Source organism: Anneissia japonica, unplaced genomic scaffold (genome assembly GCF_011630105.1).
Source record: "Anneissia japonica isolate Jap-2015-1 unplaced genomic scaffold, ASM1163010v1 scaffold287965_len1858130_cov191, whole genome shotgun sequence".
NCBI classification, from domain to species: domain Eukaryota; kingdom Metazoa; phylum Echinodermata; class Crinoidea; order Comatulida; family Comatulidae; genus Anneissia; species Anneissia japonica.
Genome location: NW_022748342.1, coordinates 306698 through 331697, shown reverse-complemented (window position 1 = coordinate 331697; position 25000 = coordinate 306698). Strand labels below are relative to the sequence as shown.

General features: G+C 34.6%; 1 protein-coding gene across 1 annotated transcript in view; it reads left to right on the top strand.

Moving 5' to 3' along the window:
• LOC117120836 (MAM and LDL-receptor class A domain-containing protein 1-like) overlaps positions 1 to 25000 on the top strand; it is a 100266-nt gene that overhangs the window by 55345 nt on the left and 19921 nt on the right. Inside the window, exons 11-17 of the mRNA XM_033265923.1 lie at positions 55 to 326; positions 9442 to 9532; positions 10240 to 10410; positions 11366 to 11619; positions 12631 to 12718; positions 17031 to 17252; positions 17599 to 17867. Of these exons, the coding sequence (XP_033121814.1) occupies positions 55 to 326; positions 9442 to 9532; positions 10240 to 10410; positions 11366 to 11619; positions 12631 to 12718; positions 17031 to 17252; positions 17599 to 17867 (1367 nt within the window). The remainder of the gene's footprint in view (positions 1 to 54; positions 327 to 9441; positions 9533 to 10239; positions 10411 to 11365; positions 11620 to 12630; positions 12719 to 17030; positions 17253 to 17598; positions 17868 to 25000) is intronic.

The window sequence follows — 25000 nt, the reverse complement described above, 5'->3', positions numbered from 1 at the left end:
TATTATTATCATTATTGTTATCATTATTATTATTACTATTACAACAACCAACAGGGTATTATGCATTTATCGATACAAACGAACAGAACGGCGTTAATGATACAGCAATAATGCTAACACCACTGATCCACAACATTGGAGAAGACGAAACTAAGTGCCTAATATTCTGGTACCACATGTATGGAATTCACATACAAAGTCTGGAGGTTTACGTGTTATCATTGGCGGAGTCTCTGCCAGGGAAGCTGGTGTGGAGCAAATCGGGAAACAGAGGAAATATATGGAGGGCGGCAGAAGTTGAGATCAAAGGAAGAAGCAACTTCCAAGTAAGTAGAATTTAACTTAAGTTTATAAGGTACTGTTACTAGGAAAAGCAATGATTATCGTAAATAACTACTTAGAATACATAAGCGCCTTTCTTGCATAAGCGTCAACATAAATCATTTCTTTATCTGAAGCGCCGCCCTAGAAAGTTTGAATATATACTGTAAGAAAATCGATGAAGATGCTATATTAATATAGTCCCTATGTACTTATTCCTGGAAAGTTAGCTATTGAGCTTCACAAACTGGATTTTATCCAGTAATTCACAATACCAGATAAGTTTTAAATGATTACTTCATAGTTTCAAAGAAAGATAAGTAGTACATTATTGCCATGTGCATAAAACAATGAAGAACATGAAAATTAGTCACCTTGATAATATAGTTAAACTACATGTAACATTAAAATAATGACTCAAAGATCTATGCTTCAGTTTTACCATGAGCGCATTAGAAATTTGAAAACCTCCAACTTCGCGGAATGGTATAGCGAGATCAAGATGATAACCAATAAATAGCACGACCAACCTTCTATCGCCCCGCCTCCGAATGTGGATCCTGGGCAGTAGCTACCTACTACCTACCAGTCAGCATCGTGCATTATCTGCAATTCCTGCCTGATGTAGAAAGTGTGTCCAGTTTCTGCGATCTCTTGCAGCTAATTTTGCCTCTTGAATAGCGCATCCAGGAAGTATGGTGTTTATATCTCGCCTGTGTTAATACCTCGTTTTCTTCGACCATGGACTGGTTCCCATTTGTAGAGTTAGTTTGGGAGTCAAGTTTTGTCCATTCTTTCCAAGCGTCCAAACCATTGGATGTGACGTTTTCTTATGATTTTCGTGAGCTGTAGCTGATTGCTTTTTGTCGATGTTTCTGATATGCTGTGACCACTTAACGTTAAGAATTTTTTTCTGGCATCTTATGTCAAAGGCATCAAGCCTGCTCTCATCTCTCTCAGGCTCCATCATTCTGCACCATATAGTAGCGTTGAAAGCACACATGCATTATATCTGGTAGCGAGATTTATGTGTCTGTCCTTCCAGATTGATGCAAGTTCTCTGAAGGCTTCGGCTGCTTGATTTTCGCTCATCCTTTCATAAACTGTATCTTTGATTCTTGTCAGCATGATTGTCGAGAAAACCTTTCCTTCTATATCAATGAGGGTTATGCCACGGCTGTTGTTACAATATGTGACTTCGCCTTTTTGATTATAGGCAGGATTATCTCTTTGCTCCATTCTTCTGGTGTTCTCTCCTGTTCCCAAACTATCCTGTGAAGATCTTTTTTGGCTACTTGTCTTATTGAAATCAACTCCCTGGTTTGAGCAGATATCCAACCTTTTGGTTTACATCTTTTCATACCATTTACAGAATTGGTAAAGCTATTACACCCTGTGCCTGTGTCAGTCTCCTCGTAAAGATCTAAAGTGCATGGTATATGCCTCCAATGGTTGTGATGAACTGAGCCACAGTGTCATATTGCAGCTTTGATGTGTCATAATTCAGTTGCTGTTTCTGTTGTTTCAGGGCTGCTGGAGACAGACAAACAGTTGCTACAGCACGGTTGTGATTGCTACCAAAATCACCACCTCTGTAGACTTTCACATCTTTGACTGAGTCGCACCATCTCTGGTTTATAATAGTGTGGTCAACTTGTGTCACTCTTTTACCATCAGGAGATTTCCACGTCAACTTCTGGATTCTCTTATGGGGAAATAACTAAGACCCAGTAACTAGTTTGTCGTTCGTTCGTGTGAATCCATCACGTGAGCTAAACAGGTATGTCTATGGTTTCAAGCCAGCTAATGGTGTCCTCGTCCAGATGTAGAAGGCCTTCGTATCCATTTGGAGGCCCAAAGACTTGGCACGAGCTGAATATATGGTCAGTAGTTTGGGATGCAGCGCATTGTCTGACGGCTCTGCTTCATTTTTTCCAGGTATGAACGAGTCTGTCTGAATCCCGAGCGGAGGCAGTTTAGACGGAAACAGGATTTTTTGACAGGTAGTCACAACCTGGTGGTTTGGCTGATGGAAAGCTGATGCAGTTGCCGAGAGGGGAAGAAGATCATGTCCACTTCTCAGCCCATCCGCCTGATGCCCACGATGATACATGTGGGTGCTGCTCTTGGAGCAGCATCACCTGAATAGGTGAATGTGTGGTGGTATAATTCCTGAAAGAACAGGAAGAACTTTAGTTTGGGTGGAGGAAATTGCACCTAAAATCAGTCTCATAGTATCATTGATCATTAGAAGGCAGAAACGAGATCAAACTTTGGCTGCAACAGGCTTGGTATGAATAACGAATGTTAGACTTCTGTTTTGGGTAACCCCGATGTAAATTGGAGTAGAGGCAAACTTCAGTTTTGAACCATTAAGGGTGATGTTACGTTCTGTTTTAGCGAGACAATTTGCCAGAAGGAAAACAAAACAGACAGTCTTAGGTAGGCGCAGCTTCAGGTGCCACCTATGAAAATAGCCACTGAGGGTACCAAGGTCTCGTTGTAGTGTTTCTTTAACCGATTGAAATGTCTCAACAGAGGATTCTATCATTAGTATAGATTTGCTTGAAGAAGACTGCAATGCTATACTGTATCATAGGCTGCAGTTAGATCAATGAAGACTATGCCAAACTTCTCCTTCCTTTGAAATGTGCCTTCAATATTATGGATAAGTCGTACTACCTGGTCACTTGTTGACCTTCCTTTACGGAAACCTGCTTGGGTGTCTGGTAAATGATCTTCAACGACGTTGGTAATGTTTGTCTTTCAAGCAGCTTATAGGTGCATGAAAGAAGAGATATTGGCCTATATGTGTTAAGATCCTACCTAAAAATTGCTCTAACCTTAGCCCACCGCCAGATTGAGAAGATAGACTTCTTCATCAAACAGTCGGTAAAAAAAGTATTGAAGCTAGACAATAACAACTTGTCCCTTGTACTTTGTGTGGATATTGCCAAAGACTGGGGCTTTGCCAATCGTAATTAGGTTTATAGCAGCTTTTAGCTCTTGTGTGGTAATTGGAAAGGACAAGTCACTTGAAGGTGGAAGAGTTGAGGCTAGGTGTTTGATATCCTTTTCGACTTGTCCAGTGTGTTTTTTAGCCTCTTCACTTCAATCTTTCCATGTACCATTAGCAACGCGAACTGATGCCATTGACACTGGTCATGGTATTGGTGGACAACTCCTGTAAGTAAACCGATTTAAAGTAGACCAACCAGAATCAATGATTACATTCTTAACAATATTCCCATTTATTTTAAATACAGGATCATTGTTATTGTTAAACAATTCATCAGAGGAAACTCCAAATGCAAAATAATCCTCACTGTCAATATTAATAGCACATGCATGGTTTTCAGATCTTTTAAATTAAGTTTTTTTTTTTAAATTTAGTGCGACAACAGGTTTCAAAATGACCAGCATAATTACATAACTTACAAATATGTTCTTTCGAACCAATAATGCAATCTCGGGCAAATGCCTCGTATAATCACATTTTTAACATCGAATATTTACTTTACTCTGGCCATATTTATTTTTCACAACTTTCTTATCTTTAGCATAATTGAACCCCACGTTGCCGCTGACTTATCATGAACATTTGCAGTTATTTCTAACAGTTTGGTTAAAGTCAGTTTATATTGCCTTTAAACTTTGCTTGTTTAGTACCTTATCCGTTAACTTTAAAATAATTTTATCACGAAGCTGGTTGTCTTTTTTATCCTTGAATTCGCAATCGTTCGTCATAACAATAATTCGGATAGCAAAATTGTTTTTTGTCTCACCGGGTTTTGGTTCCTTTTCAATGAACCGTTGTCTAGCTAATGGCACATTCGTCTGTTCCTTTTTTTTTCTCTCTTTTGTGGGATCGTCCCACTTTTATATCATCATAATGTCTTAATCTACATAGATATATTACACATAACATATAGTCTACATTTTAACAGTTATTATATATATTAAGTAAATAATAGTATGAAATATATATGTGTTATGAAATTACTTAGTACATGTCTCTTTACTGTTCTACGTAATAAGTGTTCAGATATCGAATATTGTATTCTTTATTTTTTTTTTATCATTTTCTTCAATTGCTTGTCTTCCGTAGAAGTCAACCATCACACATTTATTTATAAATATATTTATTTAAACTTATCTAGATCGACCATAGACCATTTATTTTTAGCTTTTTCCTTATTAATTAAAAATTAACATGTAATTAGTCTGTTTAGTTCAGATAAAAACATCACCCAAGGACATTTTGTCCTCAAACATAATCTATTCATTATTTTAACTTTATAAATACAAAACGTCAAAATTGAAATCATTTCGTTCACTCTTTCGCTATAACTTTCAATAACGATTTTGTTCCATTGTAAGTTATCATAGATTTTAAAACATGATCGCATCATAGTGTGTAATTTCGTCCAACATGCTTCTATATATTTGCATTTAAATAGCATGTGCTCTTCATTTTCAGTAATATTACAATACTCACATAGATTGGTTGCAGATAATTTCCATACATTTAGTCTATGTAAAAATTTAAAATTGAACTGTGCAATTGCTGTCATTGTTATGAGTGGATTTCCAATTGAATACTGCATTTTAATGACATAAATTTACAATATTAGTGACAATTTTAGGAAAAAATGGCGGCCATTTTGAAACAGCTGGCAGCCCCCCTTACGTATGAAAAAAAAAATGTTGCACATACTTTTTTGATTTATCTATGTCTATTCTACATCATATCCAATTTTAAAAAAATATAGCAAAAAAAAATGCAACCAACCAAAGTTTGCTGGACTATATTATCTTTACAGTGATAATGATACAATAACAACATAGGTTATAGAAATGAGTACCAAAGTTTTATTATTTTGCGCAATATAAATGAATAACCTTTAACCTTTAACCTTTATTTACAATGCTCCGACTTTAATAGTTATTTACAGGGTCTTTTACAGTTTTTTTTGTTTTGTTATTTACACTTTTTTTTCACAATTGCATTACTCAATGTCCCTTCCTCGAAGTGGAGCATGATCTCGATGGCGAAAATTGTGTCTGTCCATTTTTGGTTTACCACTTGGTTGCCTGAAAGAGTAATAATAATGATGATAATAACAATGATAATAATGATAATAATAAACACAACACAAAACATACAATGTCGATAAAACAAGAAATACTACTACTAATATTAATAATCTAAATTTACGACTAGGTTTGAAACATAATAAAATACAATATTGTACTCACTCTTCCGAAGGACTTCTAAAAAGGGCCTGGTCTTGCGCTGTAACTTGCATAATTTCGGCAAAAGTATTGCATTAATCGCAGAATTATAAATAAACGCCTTAAAATATAGAGCAGATAATGCACTTTTTCAAAGTATTTTTCGAAATAAAGCAGTAATAACTAGGCATTATCTGCTAAGGATTCCAAGCTAGTTAATTAAATATTCGTTATACTAGCATCTGATTGGTTACAATTACTATCTTGCCAGTCAAGCGTTCAATGCATGTATGTAATGTTTCGCACATAATGCCTTTTCTCAGAGTATTTATAATGGAATTTGCAGATAATGCCCAATATAAAATAGAATTTCATATTTCCAGACATATTTTTGGAAATTTGATAAAATAGGGTGATAGATTAGACATTCAGGAGTCACATAAGCTAAAATCTTAATGTCACTGCTCAAAATAATTAGGCAGTCGGCAGATTGCGGGAATTTATTTAGCACCATTCGTGAACATGTGCAAAAGAGGTCCAGTGACACAAAGGTTCGATGTGGGTATGAAAAGAAAGTTGGAGGATCCGTTGTCTTAAACATCTGATGGAGATCTTGGATATCTGCTCAGTTTGCAGTGTTCTTTTCTTTTTTATTTATTATATCCGGGTATCCCCAGTTGGTCTGTCGCCACAGATGAAAGCTTGTGAAATTACAGTTGGCATATATTGGAGTGTAATAATAGCTGGGATGTTACTACTACTGTTCCTGAATATATAATCTCCCATTTACTATGTTTTGTTTTGCCAATGCAGTTCAGGAAGTCCAAATATGTCATGAACACAATAGATTTAACATTCATCTGATAGGATGTCAATCTTTCCTGCTGAATGTTCCAATTTCCTATCCGTAAATTAGTCTAGGTTAAGTCCATGATTGGGGTTATTAAAGAGTTGTACCTAATTTGCCGTCCTCCTCTTGAGCTAATTGCTTCCCTGGCTACAGACCCTTGGCTTTCACTATTTGCCCTTTTGCCCTCATTAATAGATTTAACATTCATCTGAAGGATGTCAATCTTTCCTGGTGAGTTTAGGCCCTGAAGGTTCCAATTACCTATCCCTAAGTTAGTCTTCGTTAAGTCCATGACTGGGGTTATTAAAGGGTTGTACCTAATTGTTGAGCTAATAGCTTCCCTGCACAGACCCTGAGCTTTCACCATTTGCCCTCTGATTGATTGAGATCTGAGGCTGCATTTCTGTACGGATTTAACTTTTTTTTTAACGTCAGGTTTCGTAGTAGGATTCTTTTTACACTGGAAGGGTCACCGGTCCATCGCAATAACCTATGCCTGGATGGTATAATACCTATGTGTAGGGGATCCAGAGAGGATACTTACCCAGGAGATGGAATTCACTTAAGCTGGTTTGTTCGGGTTTTCCTTCCTACTCAGAACCATGTCAGTTCCCTGAACCGCAAGGTTTAGCTTATCTAGTCGCACCAACGTGGAGGTAAGTGTAGACTTGCGTGCAGAGAGCGATTATGGACAAGCACTCTGATGGGATTGCTACTTGTACTTATAGCTGTGACTCTAAATTTTGCACTGCTGACTCTGTGTTTTGCACTGTGACTCTCAGTTTTGAACTGTGACTCTGTGTTTTGCACTAATCAGTTTTGCACTGTGACTCTGTGTTTTGCACTGCTGACTCTCAGTTTTGCACTGGTGACTCTCAGTTTTGCGCTGCTGACTCTCAGTTTTGTACTGCTACCAATTGTATTTTGTCCTTTTGGCGTTCCATATGGGAGAGGATAAGAGAAGCCAAATAAAGGCACAACATGCAAGGTGAAAAAAGCAATTAAAAAAGGCAAGAGAAAGCAAGCTGAAGTTGCGCATTTACATGCCATATACCGACCGTACCTTGCAAATGATACCGACCGTACCTTGCAAATGCTACCGACCTAGTAGCTCATGCTATCAATTATGCATTTGTTACGATTTCCTTGAACGTAGAACTACTCAACATAAAATATTTACCTGAAGTATCTACCGTCTAAGCTCCCACTACCGCATGCAAGAGTTTGAGGTCTTTAATGTTCTAAAACGCATAAACCAGACTGAGGCACGTGGCCGTAACGGGCTCCCCGCTCGCATTGAACAAACTTAAAACAATATCATTAACTAATCACTTTTCCGAAGCAGCTGAACATTTTGTCTCGAACAAGCTTCTTAACGACATCATCAACGACAAGATCGATGAAATCTAATTTGGAAACAGAAGTGGCATGTCCATCTGTCATTATGTAATTAGGTTAATTAACAATTTATTTAGTCACTCCGACAATGCTAAAGCACACAGTTCTGTTGTTATTAAGATTTTTTGAAGGCCTTTGATCTCTTAAATCATAATATTGATGCCCAAACTCATTGATCTTAATGTTAATGCCTCACTGCTTCCTTGGATTGGGGATGTGAGATACAAAGTACTTTATCTGAACCAAAAACATTAAATGGGGGTGTCCCACAAGGGATAAAACTAGGCCCTATTTGCTTCAAGGTCCAGATCAATGATGCCTTAAATAATATTAACCAACAAAGTTTAAATGGTTTTTAAATATGACGATGACATGACCCTGGTTATTAACTCTAAAGGTAGAAACTCAAGTACTAATTCTCAACAATTAGTTAACACCCTGGAAAACTGGACAACTAGTAATGGCATGTCTCTTAAAATAAATGTGCTCATGCAAGTGTGTTCTATGTAAACACCCCCTTAATACCAAATAATACCATTGAAAACGTACCAGTTTAAGAAGTTCACATAATTACAAGTAATACTTACCAAAATCTCTAATGACCTTAAATGGAACGCTATATATCTGACTTGACAGAAAGAGCTAATGTTAAGCGTTTTATGTTGAAACTACTCGTCTATTTTACTTGTCCTGGGATAAGTTGATTATTGTTTATAAGTGGATATGCAAGATCTCTCCTTAAATATGCCTCAGTTTGGGATGCGGGTCTGACTTTTGAACTGAGTAAGATGCTTGAAAAGGTTCATAAACTGAACGATTCCGAAGAAGCCTTATTTTCTTAGACTTTTGAATAAGTAACTATGTATTTTTTTTATACAAGTAAAATAATTGATAAATAAAAAACGACTTTTAAAGTCGTTTTTTTTTTTTATTAAATTAATGAACCAATTAATTTCCAGTACTGACAACTACTGTATAAGTGATGCCAGAAGGAGCTTTGGTGTTAATGAGATCAATGGAGTCTTGCCTTTTTTCTTGTTCTTGTCTGTGGTTGCTTTTTTTCTTGTTCTTGTTTGTTTTGTAATGACACTTTTTGATGTATTTATTATATTTTATTCAGGCAAGGTAAATAATGTGCAAATTAGATCCGTCTACAATACGTTATACTGCCTTTTTTCCTTTTTAAAAAATAATATCGATATTTTCATTGCAATGATTATAATTATAAAAGCTAAGTCTAGTGATTAGTGAATGACTATAATTTTATTTATAAGTTCAACTTGTGCATTTTAATTTTGTTGTTTTCAATGTTCGACGTCAATATTGATAGCAATTTATTTGACGTCCTTTTTTTTATCTAAATGTTTAAATTAATTAGTCAATTAGTCTGTGAATGATTTATTTATTTTTTTTATAATAAAGAATGATTGATAATTAATGAGAATTATTTCTCCTGGAAAACATTTTATATTTTTTAATTGTATGTACAGTATGTGTTTTTAAATTTCTGAGTAAATCCATCGAATGAATTGAATAAAACAACAAAAGTTTACAAAACACTTCCATGTTGTAATAAATATCAATTTATAATATTTTAGAATCTAAGATTAACAACAGTATCATATATCTGGTTACAGGTTGTATTCAGATCAGAGAGAGGTGATGGAATTGACGGTGACATTGGTGTTGATGATATCATCATAAAAAATGGATCTTGCATCAATACTGGTATACAATTTGTGTCGTTAAATTGGCATACTGAACGGTGGCATTATTTAAAATGTTTATTGGTTATTAAACTCTCGGTTTTCTTTGTGTTGTCGAGAAAAACTAATAGAAAAACTAATAGCCATAGGCTTTACTCTAATCTGACATTTAAAATCAAAATAAAATTGTGAATCTATATGAAGGAAAAAGGTTTTTCGTACACTATTTAGAAATTAAGTTGGGTTGTCTACACAGTACTTCGGCATAATTACATTGGGTTATGGCCACAATGACGGTAAAACTAAATATTAAATTATTTTAATTCAAATACACCGTTTCCATAATTATATACACTAACTTATAAAACTAAATATAAAATATTTATGTTGATTCTAAGGTAAGAAACTAATTGGTTTAACATTACAAATAATTTTTCTACTACAGTTATGGAACCAGGTAAAAGAGATTATTTATGCATTACGTTGAAAACTATGATTCTAAAGTTAAAGAATGTTCAAAAAGGAAAAAAAAACATACAAAACAAAAAAATCAACAAATAATTATTTGCAAAAATGTCAGCACAGAATAGTTAAATTAAGATTATAAATCATTTGTTGGATAAGCTTAATGTGTCAGAAAATTGTTGTCTTATTTTAAGGCGATTTGTTTTATGTAAGTGTAAGTGAAATAAATGTTAATAGGAATATCATTTTAATTTATTGCTAAAGATACTAAAGATGTAGTCAATGTGACTTGCCAATTCGAAGAGCCAAACCTGTGTGGCTATACACACTTAGAAGATAATGCATTTAATTGGACGTGGACGAATAGCGCTCTTGGATCAAAGGTCGAAGCACCAGGAGTTCCCGAAGTGGATCACACTACATCAAGTGGTTTAGGTAGATTATAATGCATATATTTTAGTTTTTAAATTGGAATTGGTCATGTGAACGCATACCGTCATCCATCTTCTGCTCATGATTAATGAATTCAATAAGTATAATAATAAAGTGGTTCATGTATAATGATCCAAAAATCAAGTATAAGTAAGGGTGATATAAAATTACGGATGTACTTGACGTTTCGCCTTCTTCCAGCGTGGCTTAGTCATAAGAGACGATATGACGATCGTGGGCATTGTAAACTGCTACTACTACTACTACTACCAGTAGTACTACTACTACTACTACTACTACTACTACTACTACTACTACTACTACTACTACTACTACTACTACTACTACTACTACTACTACTACTACTACTACTACTACTACTACTACTACTAATAATAAGTGACCATTATAATAATAATAATAATAATAATAATAATAATAATAATAATAGCATTATTAATAATATTAAAAATAATAATCATAACCATAATCTTAATAATATAATAATAATATTATAATAATATAAATACAGCATACACGAAAGAATGTAGAAAAGGGAGGTCTAAAGAACAAAGGAGAAACAAGTTTTTATACCCAAGATTTTTGTCTGACCAGACATAATAACTCTAAAATAAAATAAATATATGAAAAATAGATTTTTACTTTAATAATAATGCTAATTATAGTGATGATAATGATGATGATAATAATAATAAATTAATTGGTATTAATAAATAATTATAATAAAGAATTAATTTGCTCATTGAAGTGTTTTTAAACAATTTCTGGTTATTTTAATTTGTCTTTGCTTTTATTGATATCATACTTGTTCTAATAATAATAATACAAATAATATTTATTATAACAACAACAATAATAATAATAATAATAATAATAATAATAATAATAATAATAATAATAATAATAAATTAATTGGTAGTTTGTTTGATATTTGAAGGATTCTATGTATTGGCTGATTTTAGGCAGTCCAAACTGTTAAGAGAAGTAGCCCGATTGCAATCTCCAGTAAACAATGAGACGTCTCTACAATGTCTTGAATTGTGGCACTTTATTCATGGAACAAACACGCAAGAATTTCGTGTTTTATTAAATCTGACAAGTACAATTGAAAAGTTGTTGTCTATAAAAGGAAATCGGGGTCCGTTTTGGCAGAAAACTACTAAGGAAATTTCACCAACAGATAAGTACTCGGTATAAATTTAATTTATCAAGTTATTTTGATATTTAGTGACATGGGCTCTTTATTACAGTATTTTGATTTATATCAGTATATTAACATTAAGATTATCACCACCAAGTTATTTTGTATCTGTTTCTCATTGTAAGTTATAACTTATTTGATACTTTTAATAATGAGCTGTAGTATCAAAATTGCAATTGTCTAAGGTTTTTCTGATTTTTTGGCGAGCAGTATTTTAATGTTTACTATAGATGATTAATGTTGAGTACGAGAGCTGCTAAGGTCGCAAATACACCCATTTTATTTCATTGCATTCGTTGTAAAATGTGATCCCGACGCGCATGCTACATGCTTCATTATTATTAATTAATACCAATTAATTTATTATTATTATTATTATTATTATTATTATTATTATTATTATTTTAGACCTAATCAATTGATGCAATAATGCAACTTTTCGACTGTGGCAGTGCCGATAGAAAACTGCAGTTTCTTCGCACTGCGGCAATGCCATAGAAAACAGCAGCTTTTTTGTTTGCACTCGGCAAAAAATGCAAAGGAAGGGGCCGTGGTAAATTATGGTCGTGCCACATTGGCCGGCACATTATTGCACCCGGAATGTTTGATGGTTGGGGAACCGTTAACACTAGGTAACAGCAAGACTATATTAATCCAGCATGGTACAGAACGCATTCGCCCTCTTTACAATGAACCTCTCTTTGCTTGCAAATTATGAGGGCGGAGCTAAGTTGGAAAGGAATAATGACAATAGTGCCTATGTAAACTTTCTTGTGATAATAGATGTAGGCCAATGTGTTTAAGAACCAGTCGAATTTAAAAAAATTAAGAAAGGCTTGTTTCGCCAGAATCCTCTAACTCAAAAGTATTCAAATATTTGGGATGTCAGGAGTGTCACAAGCATACTTTGCTTACTGGGGGAATTGTCCCGTTCTGATTTACATGAAATAACGGCTTAGAAGCTAGCCCAGTTTTGCTAATTTTCATTCTTTTACTTGCAGATTATTTTTGAGGTTTTGTCTGGGGCGTGGCCAATAGGTGTAGTTGCGATTGATGACGTCAAGGTCACAAGAGGAAACTGCGAAATCGGTAGGTTGCAAAAACACGGGCAGAACTTTCGAACAGTATCCTAAACTACCGAGAAAGGAAGAAATATGCGTTACGATTTACTGCCCTGGCTGGCGCCTGTACAAATCTGGAAAAATATATCGTATACGTTCATCATTTAGGCGATAGGAATTGCCCGATTAAAGCGAGTTGGGGGGGGGGGTTGAGCGAGGTCCCCGACAGAGGAGGGGGACGATGCCCCGACGAGTCAGATTTACCCGACGAAAGCAAAGTGGGCGTGGTCAAGCTTCGACTAAAAGGTTTCTTAAGTGGTCCAGGGGAAAGCCCCGAAAATTTGGGGGTTTCAAAGGCTTATTTTATCGATTTTAGAGTCCACTAATAGGGCCTATGTACAAAATACATAGACCTATAATTTGTTTTTCTCCCCGACGAATTGTGCTTTTTCTTCCCGACGGGGGGACCCCGCCCCCCACTGGCGCCACCCTGTTAAGAACGATTTTGAGTTCTAATTTATTTCATTTTAAATATCGAAAATAATAATCATACACTAAAACGAATCTACGAAATCAAGAATTTGTTATGCAAATTGTGTTGTACACAGGGCCGGATGTGGGCAAAATTCTGGCCGCGAGGCATATTTTTCTCTACGGTAGTATTATTGCGGCCCACGACTACCCTGAGTGTGCTGCTCCCCTACCAACTTTGGTTAGAAAACTCCTTGTTTTTTTATGGCCCTACTGGGAAAAATTAATATATAAAATTGGGCATAAAGTTGTAGGACCCCCACCGGAAATAAGTTTTACTTTGTAAAGAAAACTTTCATGGGCCACCCTTACATCATCTTCTGTTGTTATTTGTTTGTCCTGCCTTGTGCGATTTTTATCCGTTTTGTAAAATATTGATGATGTGAATTAAATTAAACTTAACTTTTTTTGTATAAAATCAGTCTATGAAGCTTTTTTTCTGGAAGTTTCAAAGCTTGATGCGGCCCTCAGTGTTAAATAAAAAAAATCACTTAACCTTAGGCCCTCCGACCCGTCTTTATACAGTGGAAGTTGTAAATCAGTAGGTAAGGGGAATAGTGAGTGCTTCTGATACAAATGCATATGTTCACCAATAAACAAGATAAATAAATAAATTGACCATGTTAATCTATAACAATTTACTCCAAATTAGGCTTTTTTTGTACCAGTGTAGATTGATGAGGCAAGAGGGAGAGGTCTTATGAAACAAATCTGCATTGACTTGCACTTAGCTATATATAACTCCAGGTGACTTTGAACTGACTAATCGAACAGGCTATCTATATCTTCCCTGTATTTTACTAGGGGTCCTAGATGGACGTACAGTAATTCAACAAGGCTATTATTATCTACATAATGGTACTTATTTGTATTGGAATTATTTAAAGCATAATTGATCACACCTATGAACGCTAGATGACCAGGTTTTGTCCAATTTTTGAAGTTGGGACCGTTGGGAAGTAAACAAAAATCAGTAATCCAAGGCATTATCTCCTTCCTAACCTATAGGTTAAGTAACTTGTGAATTGCAATTGTACGATTAATACAATCAAAAACCTTAGAAATTTCGGTCACAACCAGAGTCATTATTATCAAGTTTATCTGTGCCCTTGTACAATAAGTTATCTAATCAATCAAGCAGTGGCTGGTGGATAAACCTTTAATACATTCATATTGGTTACGATCAATAACATCTATAATATAAGTGCCCATCTATATACAAATCCTTTGAAAACTTTTGCTAATTGTAAGGTTAAGGCTTTAGAACGTACTCTAGGTTATAGATATGTGCTGGGGTCTCCTTAGGTACTCAATGACCACCCTTCCAAATAGTCGGTGCGGTAGATTCTCTGAATGCGGTGTTGAAAATGTTTGTAACGGGTACACTAAATTTATATGCGTATTCCTAAAGTAAGACATCAGTAAATAATCTGGCCAAAATGCTTTAATTTTCTTTCTTTCTTTCTTTTTTTTTACTTAATTTATTGTACGTTTCCAGTTCGAAAACCCAGGGAGAGGGCTTACTAGATAGGTGTGCCGGTAATTTCTTTTAAGTTGAAGGGTATACTGGTCTACTTCGGGAGACCGTAGCAAATGATTAATTTATCGCCTCCGCAACACCTTTCTCATCATATAGTGAAACGTCTGGGACAGTAACTTATCAGTGGTTTTTGCTGAACTTCATTAATGATTAATTAAAAACCATTATTTCATATAGGAGGGTATGTAAATTTAAGATTTCGGAGACATGTGTTATAAAATGATTTCTTTAAAGCAGCGTTTCCTAGACCACATTATCACATTATCCTATGCTTTTTGGCTATTTTTAATTAGCAGCTTAATTACATGATTCATCCATGGCTTATCATGGGAGTTTAACTTGACAAACTTTTAGAGGAAATAGTAATTAATTGCTTCATTGACAGTGGCATATGAGTTAATCTTCTCAATAGTCCCTTTTTCACCTAATACTTCCTATCATGCATGGTTACTTAACCACCTACCAGTCTTAGTTTTGTGTTGTCCCATTGTAAGGTGTGGGGTAAGATACCCACATTATTGTCGTCTGGCAGTTGAACTTGTAAGAGTAAATTCGGTAAAGGAATGATGGGATGAGCCATGAGCTAAAGATAAAAATGAAAAGCAAATCTACGAAATATGATATGCCATGCTAGATAGGATGTCTTAGTTAATTTATCAAGCGAATTGCCAACACAAAGAGAGTTTATTAAAAAGTCACAGAAAGCATGGACGTGTTTAAAGTACAACGAACAAACACGTCAAACAATAGACACACGGGAGTTTATTTTTATACGATTGCCTAGGTCTGTAAACACGCATAGAAATTCTCCCCGAGTGATTGGGTAAACTGTTATGATCGCTTTTTCCAATCAGGGAGTTGACTATGGGGTAGTGAGTGATGCCATATTCGTTATTATACAGTGAAAATTTAATTATTACGTGTTGGAAATTTAACAACTCGAGAAACAGTATGATCACGAAAAAATGGTTTAACATCAATTCTATACTGAAGTCGTCCTATATAATTACACCTAAATCATGGTGTTTAGAACAGTACGTCCAGAGTGCAACGTAAATGATCTATAAGGAGTTGGATGACAGGGTTGATATATAAACTAGGCTCGATGCGATTCTTTAACCTAACGTGGTAATTGTTGAGGTCTCATTCACAATTACTTAAGCTCATCGGGAATGTACACATATTTGAAGACTTGCGTTGGGATTTCTTTTCTTAAGTATAATGTAAGACCTCCTCCACGTTGAGATCCTCAATATTTGATATATAAATTATAACCATCAACATTCAGATAATGGTCAGGAATTATATTCCTTTTGCCAGGTTTCAGCAAAGGAAGCAACATCAACAAGACAGATTTTAGCCTGTCGAAGTAGTACTGTAGGCCTAGTTGAACTTCATCTATTTAATGATAGAGTTGGCTATAGTAAGGACAATGTTATAGTAGGCCTATCTGTTTTCTTATAACCCTCTGTTTAGGGAGAAGATATTGTATCAATATTCTTCATTGTCTTTCTGTTGAAGTTCTTTTGTGTGTAAAAGTTGTTTGGTTGCCAACAATCACTTCAACATTCATTTGTTTTCCTCCTGATGATCCTCTTAAACACTGTACCTTCTTAGCTACAAAACGTTCAAATTATCGAAAAATAGTAGCGATTCAACATGCTGCTTAACACAGTATAAGGTCAGAAGTACTATTTTTTATAGCAATAATTACTCATGATGATGACCAATTGATTTCGAGTTTAGGCCCATAAATTAGCAGTCAGAGAGGTGAAGCAACCCACTCGTTCCGGTCAATGACCTAAGTGAATGTGGGTGAAGTAAAAAAAAGTAAAAAAATTCTTTCTAACCGGTTACAAATTGATAAACAAAAAATGATCATGCAACGTCCAGTTGGTTAAAACAGAAAAATAATGCAAAAAAAACAAAAAAACAAAAAAAAAACAAAAACAAAAACACCTGACGAAGTAACCAAGCAGAGAAATGTAGAAATCTTTAATAAAAAAAATTGTCACACCTTGATGATTTAGCCAACGTATGACGAATTTTACTAGGCTACGGGTTACCATATAACTAGTCAGTGGTATGCCTCCCAACCAATCACAGATATAAATTGTCTTTATGCTTAATTGAAGATATTAAATAAATTATGACATATGAATAAATGAATATGATTAACGATCATTCCTATTCCAAAAATGAAGATTCTAAAGAAAACTATGTTTGGACTGTTTAGAATTCCAATAATTGTTAACTGTTATTTATATAGTCCCAACCTCAACGGCACCAGAACCAGTAACCGTGTTGGAAGTTGATTGTGGATTTGAATCGAATGATCTATGTGGGTACATTCAAGACGTTAATGATGACTTTGATTGGTCCCTGAAGACGGTAGCTGAGCTTGAAGAATTTTATAAGTCATTAGGGCAGACGGGAGTGGGTCACGAATGGTATCCACCTACTGACAAATCAATCCTGCATTCGAATACAGGTAAGACATGCATTATATATATATATAAGATGTGTATAAGAGACAGGTACAATAAGTAACAACACATGATTGCCATTTTAGAAAATTTTGTACAATTTATATGTCTAGGTGCTCGGAAATAGCACTCAAGTTCTTAATTTCGTTATATATTTTGCATTCACTTTGCTGAGGGCAGAGACCGCGCCTCCGAAATCCGGTCCGCCAATTTGTTAATTTTGTTTTTCAGGGGTGTGCAAACACACGCTTCAATGACGTCAGATCACCCAAAGTTTCATAGTGCATGACACAAGGAACAATTTTACCTTGAATTTACCTTCATGATAATAAATCCGTTTTACATGTTTAGGAACTTTCCTATTTGCCGATCTTTATCAGTATTCGTCGAAGCATGGAAAAGCGCGTATATTGTCTCCATTAATTAAAAAAACTGAAAGCCAAACGTGTTTGAAGTTTTGGTTCTACAAACAAGGGTTTGAAAGTGCATTTCTGAACGTTTACATGCTAAAACACAATGATCTATTCCACGGGGATCCTCTCTTAGCGTTATATGGAAGCTATGGAAATCAATGGATTCTACAGCAAGTTGATATACCACTGTCATCAAAACCGTTTCAGGTTAGTGTTGGTTAGTTAATGTAATGATTCATTTCGTATATTTTATAATATAATCATCGCCGCCGCCGTCGTTATGAAATGAGAATGTATATTGTTATAAAGCGTTAAGATGAAATATTATTATTGTAATTGTCTGTTATATCCCAAAATAACTATTTAGCAATGTCTTGAACTTTGGCCACACTAAACAGCTTCACCCCTCAAACACCTGTTATATCTCAGATTGACAACACAAATCTTTAGTGTGGTGTGGTCAATTTTCAAGAGTTATAAATTTAAGACTAATAGTGAGATCTTTATGAAGTGACAGTTTATACCACTTATTTATAAAACCAACTTTGTATACAGAACCATCAATTAAGTATCAGTTTTACTTCTCAAACTTTTGGAAACCTGGATATTATCTGACCAATAGAAACTCTAATGTGCCTTTTAATCTTTTCCTGAAATAGAAATATAGGAATTAACGAGATTTTTTTTTGTAAAAGTTACGACAGATGTATTTTGTTGGTTTTTATCTTCAATAAATTGTGGCAAATTAACACTATATCTATTTATTTACCAAGGTAGCAAGCAAACATGGCCCCATTAAGAAATGCATGGGCCAAAATGTGGGCCCCCTACAGTTTGGTCTATATGGGATTAGGCTGCCTGTGCACCCTAAATCCACGAGGGTCCTATAAATTTTGGCCCAAATGCAATGTGGGCTCTTTAAATGATATATTTTGGTCCCTTACGGTTTGAATTATGTTTTTATTTGGGACCCATATGGGTTTGTACAAATTAATTCATGGGCCCATTGTAGGCTCTATCTGGGTTTTTAAGGGGTTGAATCGGGGTTGAAATGTAAGGGGACCCTATAAATTGGCCCATATGGGAAAGAGTTGCACCCTAAATCAATATGGGTCCCATAAAGTTGGCCCAAATTAATTTATAGGCCCTTTAAAGAATATATTTGGGCCCCGAAGATTTGCATTATGGTTTAATATAGGACCCATATGGGTTTTACCAAATTAATTCATGGGATCTTTATGGGCTATTTCTGGGTTTTTTGAGGATTGAAATGTAAGGGGCCACTATAAATTGGCCCATACGGTAAAGAGCTGCCTGTGCACCCAAAATCCATAAGGGTCCCATAAAGTTCATGGTCCCGTTAAAGGATATATTTGGGCCCCTTAAGTTTCCATTATGGTTTTATTTGGGACCCATGTGGGTTTTGTCCAAAATAATATACGGGCCCATGCTGGGCTATATCTGGTTTTTTCATGGCTGAATAGGAATTGAACTGTAAGGGGTGAGGGGCACTAAAATTTGTTGGATATTGTGATTTTTACAACTGTTCAACTGGTCCAAGTTCAAACTGGTCTTTATCTGGTCCCAGATCCATTTGGTCTTCAGCTGCTGGTCCCAGTTCCATTTGGTCTTCAATTGGTCCCAGTTCCTTGTTGTAAAATAACAATGGCTTTAACTGACTCCTGTATACTTACAAAACACACTGAGTTTAAGATATACAAGCCATAATTTCTTTCATTAAAAAACATCAGCTGTACTTTATGGGGTAGGTACTTGCATACCCTTTCGCATATCATTTGGCTAAGTCTTTACTGTTACGCTTACAGTCCTGTTTATATCAGCATTTTTGTCTATAATAATTATAAGCCTATTATATTATAGCATCACTAGAGTTTAAAATATAGAACGATATTCAAGAATTGTTTGCATCAAGCGTGCATATAAGCCAACATTATTTGTGTATTGAAGCAGCATTTCTCCATAACCATGCATTTTCTTATCCGATGACAAGGTAAATGAAGAATCTTACTAAAATTTCAGATAGTATGAATTCTGCAAGTGAACAAGTCAAGTTCGAAATATTGATTCACAATGGCTTGTTTGTATTAACTTTTTTTTTGGAATTCCACAATTGCTGAAAGATGTTAAAAAAAATCTTTAAAACAGAGCTAAGCAAAACATGCATTTCATAGTCCTTGGCATTTCGAAAAAAAGTAATTCAAAACTCACACTATAAGGTCAAGATAAAAAATCAATGGCAGGGGAAAATTGTCTTCTGTCAATTATAATATGCAAAATGCTATTTTTGTTTATTGTCTTAGTTAAGGTGATTTTGTCTGTGTCTTTAGGCAAAGAATGAATTGGTAAATGTACAGTACATAAAACATTCCTACTAAAATTTAGAATCTGTTATTTCCCTTCAAAATCAATGATTTTAAAACCATAATTTACTGTATCAAAGATATTAGACTGGCAGTGTTTTGTTTTATCAAAAGTGAATTATCAGTTCCAATCCTGTTTTTTTTAAGCGTAAAATTAAATGTTGTGCAGACAGTATAATACGGTGTTACAGTGATATCCATTATAGGCCTATAACATACATATTATATTATATTAGTTATAACCTCCATCATGGTAGTAAGTACAGTACATTTTATTCACCTTTAAAAGTCAGGCAATTTTCTGTTTCCGCAACTGCCACAATAAGGCTTCAAACATTCATCACTTTACTGCGAGAACTGATGAGACTGTGCGACCAACATCTTCTGAAAAAAGGCAAAGTTTATTAATTTTAGTGATTAGGCCCTATGCCACATACAGTAACTGTCGCCAAAAATATTAATAGTTTACCCCTCAACCCATTGTTTCATTATTTGCATGATTGTAGCACTCAATCTCAACGGGTAACAATTGAGAAATCAATTACTTATCGACTGCTATTGGTGAGCTTTCAGACACGATTTTACTTTCTAATTGGGTGTCGCGATTGCTATAACCGATCGCAATGCGAAGCTAGCCTGAATGTGGTATAATTTACCAATAGCTAAACTATTGGGGCAATGCTACAGTTTTGGCAGTCCAACGAATTATTCCAATAATTACTCAATGATACAAAATTACCTAAATGATACCACAATTATTTGATATTACTATTATATATCATATATTATTATTATTATTATTAATTTAATAAAATAATAATAAGATATAATATATAATAATATAAAATAAATTATTATTATTATTATATCTACTTTTATTTTGATATAATTATCATTATTATTAATAATATTAAAGATTTTTATTACTACTACTACTGTTGTTATTATTATTATTATTATCCGCATTATTAGGCCTAATAATTATTATTTATTCGAATCTTAATATACCTTTATAAAGTGATGTATATTTTTAAGAATACAGTAGTAGAACCACTCCTTTAGGACACCTCTATTCATACAGCATTCTAATCAATATCAAAACATATCACTCTATTAATGATATATCCATCTAATAGAAAGCTCTAATGTGAGTGTTTTTATTTGTAATAAAACCAGTCTCTACCTTTTCAGTACATTTCACATACACATTGTATACATACATATTAATCACCTTATACTATTTTAAACCATATGAAATTAATTGATCATTTATAGAAAGCTAAATAAAAAAAATATTTGGTCATTAACATTGCATAATGTAAGGATATTGGGAACATATTTTTAACTATTGTTGTTTTAATTACATTTCTACTGATTTCATATTATAAATAAATTTTATTTGAATTACAAATTATTGCTATAAGATTCTTATGTCAATAAAGATAAAATTGTAAAGAACGTATGTCAGCGTTATATGAATACATGCAAAAAAAAAAAAAAAAAAAAAAAAAAAAAAAAAAAAAAAAAACATATTAAGGGGAACATTTTAAAGTGTTTGTTTAGTGTCTCCAGAATATGGGTACCCGTATTCAAGGGACACCCCTATTAAGGGTTCTACTGTATATAGTAAAACAAAATCACATACACGAATATTAGGGATTTATTAAGATTCAAACTGGCTACATCCAAAGTTTATTTTTGATACTACCGTCTTCAAATTCACAATGGGAAGGTTTAAAAGTTAACTGTAGGCCTACACTGTTATTGCAGGCTGACTACCCCAGCAGGGTTTTTTTTCAGGGGCATTCCACAGTATTTGGTCCATGAGGGTAATTTTTTTTTAAATTTTGCCTCTGTGTATTGGATTTTTAACTATTCAATATAAAAACATAAAAATTAGTAATCTTTTTTTTTTTTAAAGTGTCACTGAGCCTCGGAATAGTTCGCTAGATAGACGGCGCATTATAAATGCTGCCTTATATTATTTATTTATTCGGGTTACATCATTATTTATAATTCTTATAGTATGTGTCTTTTGGTATTTACTCAATTTAAATGTCAAAGTTTCATGGATGACATTCAAAATAATTCTAGCACTGTTGACTTAAACAGGTGATGTTTACTTCTGGTAAACAATTTTTTGTGTAAACTGTTTATTTCAGATTGGCCCCATCCGAAATCAACTATTCATTTCACACCGGGAATGCCCAACTGTTTTTAACTTAGCATCACGCATAAGTTTGTTAAACGCATTTGAACTAAATCCGTGTCAATTGAAATGAATAAAATATTAAATCTGTATGCATGATTACAATATTTTTTTTGTTGAGAATGTTAAACGATTAAATATTTCTGAAATTATTAAAAGAAAAGAAATAATTTATGATGGATATAACACATTTATAATAATGTTCGGGATTATTTTGACAAATAAAACTGGATGTAAATTTAAGTAGCCTAAGGCTAAGTTATAAATGAGAGTATAATAAAAGTTACGTCTAGGCCTAAGCCTATATGAATAAAGAAATAATCTATGTCCGAAAATATTACGCAAATAACGTTAGAAACAGGTGAAAACGAATAAATCAATACCTACAGATGGCAATTCGTCGGACCTCTTTTAGCTGGGTCAACAAAAGGACCTCCCTACACCCTAGGCCAGCAGGCTGATGCTCAGCTAGTTCTTTAGTACTAGAGGGTCTAGGCCTCGTTATGTCCTTACTAAATACCTCCTTCTCCCTACTAACTACACTACTACTAGGTTATGACTATTATACCAGGGAGATACACTGTTAAGTGCGTACCTTTGGTCCAAAGGGTCTTTGGTCCGAATGGTCTTTGGTTCGAAGGGTCTTGGTCCGAATTAGTGAACTTTTTTTCCAGGAGTGCAGGTTATACGGCAGTAAAACAATTCCTTACAATTTATGGAGTAAATTATGAAAGATCACTTTTCTAAAACAATATTCCAAATATTTTCTCTAACTACATGTAAGGCCAAGTAAAAAAAAAAAAAAATTAATTTCTTGTCACCTCCCGCATCCGTTTTCGCTGCCTCACCATTAAAAAAAATATAACATATTTTTTTCTTTACTTTGCGAAATGTACGAAAATCTGGTTAACTCACATCAGTAAAATTTCTCTCTCGAATAGGGAGAGGTTCCCAGTGAGAATTTCAGTTAAACTATTACCAGTTGAACTATTAAATCTCAATGTACTATGATACAAATCATGTATAGTGCTTCTTTTATTTGATTTTAATGTGCAGTGGCGGCACTACAGGGGGGCACAGGGGTGGGGAAAATAACCCATAGAAAATTTGTTTCCCCAAGTTTCACTCCCCTCCCCTAGAAGAGTAGAAAAAAATACAATTCTTCGTGGAGAATATATATATGCATTTTATACATAATTATTAGTAAACCATTTAGAATCGATTGAATAACCCTCTGAAACCCTGAATTGTCACATTTTCCGGGAGATCCGCTCCATGGAACACTTTCGAAAAATGTTGACATCCGACCACGCTCACTTTGCTCTCGTCGGGGAAATATTCTCCCTCCCACCCCACAAAAAAAAATCATAACTTGCCCTTCATTTGCCCTGCAATATTATGAAATTCTTCCCAAGGACCTGAGTATGTGTTTGATCTAATGATCGGGGTAGTAATGCTTAGAGGCATTGTGCATGAAACGCTATATAAGAGCGACATATTATTATTATTATTGGAATCTTTTCAATTTCTAATAATTTGTTAAAATTATACATAAACTGAGCTGACAAGTCATGGTAGCAATAATTGTATATTGTTTGCAAATATAGACCTACATGGTTGTCCCGAACATGCGTTTTTTTCAAATATATTTTTGTCGATATTTGAATTAATTACTTCGGACCAACGGACCTTCCGACCAAAAGCCCTTCAGACCAATGGAATTTCGTACCAAAGGTCCTTCGGACCAAAGGACCTTCGGACAAATGCACTGATCCCACACTAGTATAGTAAACCACATTAACTGAATCAATAATTAAAACAAAATTCTTGTCCCTTGATACTGCTGAAATACTTACAAGTCTATGTTTAAACCGCCTATCATCAAGAGCTGCAACTGTTACCAATTAACTGATAAATATTCAAACACAAGCATTTTTGGTCTTGAAGTGACTAGCCAATTCCGATTTAATTAATTCGGGCAGAGTAGCCTTTGACCATGGCTGAAGATTATGCATGCACAGCATATGTTGGTGAACTGTGACTTGTTGTTGAAGTGCTTGACATTGACTTATTTTTTTTAAAAGAAAATGATTAAATAAAAAAATTGTGCTTTTAATTGAGTGACCCAATGATGCCCCAATTTATAGTCCTTTACTTTACACTACAGGTATTTCCTATTTCTCTCCTTCAGCCTCATAGGCCCCATTGTGCAAAAACATCTGGAATGCCGATATTTTAAAAATATATCCCAAATAGTACCCATAGGACTATATGTGATAACCCAATACTTTGCCCACATATGGGCTGACGCAGACAGTGGCGTATCTGGGTACGGGGGGGGGATAGGGGTTTCAGAGAGCATACGTACCTCGAAGATTTACTCGCCCCCTCTCCCCGGTTTCTCCCATAAAATTACGGTAAAGTATAGTTAAAAATCACCTAAAATGCGCTTACCCATATGGGCATGCCCGCACTTTTTAAATAACATTCCCAAATGTGTTTGCCCATATAGTACCCATTAGTGACTGCCCATACTTTTTTCACATGGGCTGACCCCTAAACTTTCCAAACGTGCATGCCTATATTTTCCCCTTGTGGGCCCCAAACACACAAATTTACTAGGGACTGCCCTTTTCTTTCCCTCGTGGGTGCCAAATGCCCTGACTCACATGTTACCCATATTGTTTCTCGATCTATCACCCTTACGGGACCCATTCCATATGATGTAGCCCATACAGGCCCCATAAAGG